Below are 5,000 nucleotides of genomic sequence, written 5' to 3'. Positions count from 1 at the left end.
TTCCTGTTTTGTGCCGGAAGGTTATGCTTGTTCTGGCACTCAAGATTATGATTACATAATTGCTGCTCTACTACTTGAGGACAAAAATTGACATGATGATTGACAACATGATGGGCATTGTCATGTCTTCTTTCATACACAAGTTACCATAGTCTCAATGATAGAGCCGTTCTGACTGTGTAATTCCTGTAAATTTCAACAGCTTTCCCTCGAGTGAGTCACATTAAAATGAACAGCACGGTAATAATTTACCAGATGTTCTGACGCATGTACGAAAGAGGGGAGGATCCATATTTGGTTTTTACTAACCGTGTGGTGGTACATTTTGTTCATCTTGAAACAATAGACAACCTCTGATTAAAGTGTGCGCGCAGTGCCGAGCGTTTAAGTGAGTAGTCTTTAGGGAAGGCCGCAATAAGCAGCCTCTGCAGCGAAAGGAGATGTTTTACGTGATCCATTCCAGCCGAGAGTGAAATAACCACCTTTTAATGGAGAGAACTTTTTATAGCCTCCACATGAGGTGTACACACACAGCAAGCTCCAGCTCCAGCTCTCTGGCTCCGGCTCCGGCTCCAGCCCCCGAGCAAAGAGCACCACGCGGATGTACAGTCCCGGCGACAGGGGAGGAAACAAAGGGGTATGTTGTCCCGGGCCCAGTGAGATAGGGGCCCCAGAATTGGGTCCCCCTTACATTGTATGTATTGTGTAGGGGGACCTTTCAGATGACTTTGTCCCGGGCCCAGCAAAATCTGTCAGCGGCTCTGCGGATGTAGCTCCATTACGCACAGTAAGCTCCATCTATTACATTACAGCCACTTATATGAGGGCTACATGTAATTGGACTGTCACGTAACACTAAGAGCGATGAACACCTGTCTGCAGTGCTCTACGTATATAACGGGGACACTGTGCGTCCAGGTTTGAAGGGCACTTACTGGGGTAGAAAGAGTAAAAGTCCGCACACTGTAGCTCTGGGATGTGCATACTGGGATGGGCTTAAGGAAGAAAAATCCGCACTCACAAACTGCGTCTCATTATTTATTTATATTACCACCATGTCCAAAAAGCAAACGCATTTTGGCTATCAAGCCTTCATCAGTGCATGACCACTGTACCAATGTAAGTTGATACATTTTATCGCACACCCGAAGACTTTCGTTTTTCCAAGAAGTTGAGCGCGTCCTTTGCCAAAACTTGAAGCATACTGGGATGGGCACTCTCTTACTTTTATGAAGATTCACTTACTGGGGTAGTCTTTGGGATGCATCTTCTCCGACCAGTTGCCGTAAAACGTCACCCTGTACTTGGCCGTTCCGCAGGCGCAGCAGTCCATTAGGGGCTTGTCTGTAGACTCCCCGTAGAGGGGCTCTGTGGGAAAGGAGAGGAGAGAGGCACATGAGGAGGGTGGATAGATCAGACAAAAAAAGTAGATTGGAAGTATAGATTGCATGTGGCTACATAAATGCACACTGTTCTACCAGTGGAATGATCTAATAGTCATTGAATAGTTAAGTTAACCATCATAGTACTCCACTACTATGACATACTGTATACAGGGCCTTTAGTAATGCACTACGTCTTGGTCATTGCCATTCTGGGAACAACAAATGTATAACGCTGTGTCTTAACGGGTTAAGAAAAACAGGGCAAGATTTCAAGCTTGAGTGGCTCTTTGAAAAGGGGAGAGAGAGACATTGATTGAGTGAATAGATGAGACAAAGTTTAGAAGTTGGAGGAAATTAGAAGTGTGGATTTTTTTTTAAAGAACAACAGGGTGACACAAACCTTTCCAGCAGAGCTGTGCATGTACAGTATTCAACATGTACTGTACGTACAAGCGTCAGCTTAGTGTAAGTGTGATGTATTACAAGGTGGTGCATATACGGTACATATACACACACATACAAGTACTGTACATAAACACACGCACACACCTGCATGCATACACACCCACGCACACACATATGCGCACCCACACACACACACTCACACAGGGTGGATGGATAAGTGAAAACCTCAGTATTGCTTCGAAGTGAGGCTTACTTACATGGAAACTGCAACATACACACGAGATGCAGATGTAGTACCACACATGAGATGTGGTACCACATTTACACACACACACACACACACACACACACACACACACACACACACACACACACACACAGACACACACACAGACACAGACACAGACACACACACACACGCACACACACACACACACGCACGCACGCACACACACACACACACACACACACACACACACACACACACACACACACACACACACACACACACACACACACACACACACACAACTTCTTTGATCATCCTTGCGCAGCACACAATACCCGATAACAGGGGCTTGCAGGAGGCTGGCCAGTACCAGGCTCATTTAAGATCATTCTCATGCAAGTGCTGACACAGAAATCGTGGCCGCCGAAGCCGACACTTCACTTCACGCACTTCACTCGCACTCGCAGAGAAAAACAGAGGGAGAGAGGGAGCAGATGAAAAGAGAGAGAGAGACACAGAGTGAGAGAGAGAGAGAGAGAGGGAGACAGACAGAGAGAGAGAGAGAGAGAGAGAGAGAGAGAGAGAGAGAGAGAGAGAGAGAGAGAGAGAGAGAGAGAGAGAGAGAGAGAGAGAGAGAGAGAGAGAGAGAGAGTGAACGCGAGCACACAGCTATATATATCCTGGTGCACTTGGCTAGGAGGGAGCACACACACACATACACAAACACACACACACACACACACACACACACACACACACACACACACACACACACACACACACACACACACACACACACACACACACACACACACACACACACACACACACACACACACACACACAGTAGCACAGCAGGGGGTAGGGTGGTGCGTAGTTGAGTGCAGGGGCAGAGAATGGGTTTCTTTAGCGGCGGCAACTGAGCCATCTCATCTCTCCTCGACCATGAAAGGCTTACCTTTCTCACACATCCTCTTTGTGAGGGAGCCTTCATCCTGGAAGTAGATGATCTTCTTCTGAACAATGCTTGCCCTGGCAAAAAAAGGACAGAGAGGAAATAGAGCAGGAGAGGAGAAGGGGGAAAAGGAGAGAATGAGTGAGGACATGGGGGAGAAATGAGCAGAGAAATGAGATGAGGGTGAGAGAGAGAGAGAAGAGAGGTTGGATGACGGAGAGGAGCGAGAGAGAGCAGAGGAGAGGAGAGGAGAGGAGATGAGAGGAGAGGAGAAAGGTAGGAGAGGAGAGGAGAGGAGAGGAGAGGAGAGGAGAGGAGAGGAGAGGAGAGGAGAGGAGAGGAGAGGAGAGGAGTAATGAAAAGAGGAAAGAGGTGTGGTGTGAATAGAGAGTAGGACAGAACAAGAATAGGGCAGCAAACCCAGTTAGTACAGGGAGATAGAAGGATAGTGGAAAATATCAGGGGCAGACAGAGGCAGAGAAGAGAAAGGAGCGAGATGACGCATCATTAAGAAGAAAAAGGTGGAGAAAGTGATGGAGGGAGTGATGATACAAGAAGAAAGAGAAAGAAATAGAAAACAAGACAGGGGAGAGAGAAGAGCGAGAGAGAGAAAGAGAGAGAGAGAGAGTTGAAAACACGGAGAAAAGGAGAGAGAGAAAGGCATTGTTAGGACCTGGAGCGGAGAGAAGAAAGGGTAATCACCATTCCCCACAGGCTTATTTGGGGTTGCCTGTGGGATGTACTGGACGTCAGGCAACAGCACCACTGCTGCACAACTACACGTCCTGGTGGCAGGCAGCTAAACCCTGCCTTACAGTTTAACACTAGGGGTGTAAATAATAATCGAAATGTATCGATGTATCGCGATATAATCTGACAAGTGAATCAAATCGCATCGTATCGTGGGGCACTCTTAAGTATAGAAAACAATCGAATTGCTGGCCCCTGCCCAATGACCTAGCTCCATAACATAATTGAAGTACAAAAGTAATTGGAAAAAAAGTCGAACCTAATCGTATTGTATCGTATTGTGGGGCATTCTTAAGTATCTAAAATAATCACATTGCATTGCATTGCATCGCATGGCATTGAATAATAAGATATCGATATTGAATCATATCGTCATGGAGGCTGTGATTTACACCACTATTCAACACACTGAGGGGGGATAGAGTTACTGCAGGCGGGCCAATATTTCAGAGTAACTTCTATATATAGTATAGAGAGACTGAGGAGAGTCTGTAACAGTGGATTAAAAAGTGTAAAACTATACAGGTGGACAGTGTAATTTCAACTCAACTCAATGGGATGATTAATGCATTCGACTGCTAATATTAGCATAATATGGAGTTCATTTCAACTCTGCAAGAGGTACAGTATTTGGTATTTTTACAGAGTAGGCGGTCAGAAATATATTTTTAGGCCACAAAAAAGGGGGGCCCGGGCAGGAGAAGTTTGGGAACCGCTGCTAGCCGCTAACAGATGGAGGCTTTAGTGCACCAGCAGCAAGAGCTGCCTACAGCACCCAATGGAACAGCTTAGTCAGGGGGGCATTCAAAGCCAATTCACAGCCTTCCAAACAAAGGCCAGATGTAAAAAAAAAAAAAGAAAAATCCCTGTTTTTTTGTTTTTTTTGCTTTTTCCTTTCTTTGTTAATGGCTGAAGGCTATAGTAGAGACATGACTCATCTCCAATTTCAAGAGTCATGGTGGACTCAAGAGAACAGCGGGGAGGATTTTTAATATTTTAACGAGAGAGATCTCGCAGGATAGGAAGCGATTGGGAGCTCAATTAGCACCGTTTTTTACGAGGAGAGACATTAAGCATCGAGGCACATCCGCCATCAATCAGAGGAGCAAAGGGAGAGGTCGCACAGTACCACGGCCCAGTCCTGAACCAACACTAAAACCAGATAGCCCATCTGGCTATGGACTCTGCAGCCAGGCAGGCTGGCAACGAGCAGAGGCAGTGGGCAAGACACACAGAGACAGAGGGAAGCAGAGGCAGTGAGTACAGAACAGAGAGA

The 5,000-nt window shown here is 46.3% G+C and overlaps 1 protein-coding gene across 3 annotated transcripts in view; it reads right to left on the bottom strand.

Moving 5' to 3' along the window:
* Positions 1-5,000, bottom strand: part of spon1a (spondin 1a) — a 163,773-nt gene that overhangs the window by 124,843 nt on the left and 33,930 nt on the right. For all 3 annotated transcript variants that reach the window (XM_063189021.1, XM_063189022.1, XM_063189023.1), the window contains exons 4-5: positions 2,978-3,051; positions 1,246-1,368 (exon numbers count right to left, since the gene is read on the bottom strand). In XM_063189021.1, coding sequence (XP_063045091.1) covers positions 1,246-1,368; positions 2,978-3,051 — 197 coding nt within the window. The remainder of the gene's footprint in view (positions 1-1,245; positions 1,369-2,977; positions 3,052-5,000) is intronic.

Source organism: Engraulis encrasicolus, chromosome 22 (genome assembly GCF_034702125.1).
Source record: "Engraulis encrasicolus isolate BLACKSEA-1 chromosome 22, IST_EnEncr_1.0, whole genome shotgun sequence".
NCBI classification, from domain to species: domain Eukaryota; kingdom Metazoa; phylum Chordata; class Actinopteri; order Clupeiformes; family Engraulidae; genus Engraulis; species Engraulis encrasicolus.
The sequence above is the reverse complement of the archived record's forward strand: the minus strand, read 5'-3'. Positions and strand labels throughout refer to the sequence as shown.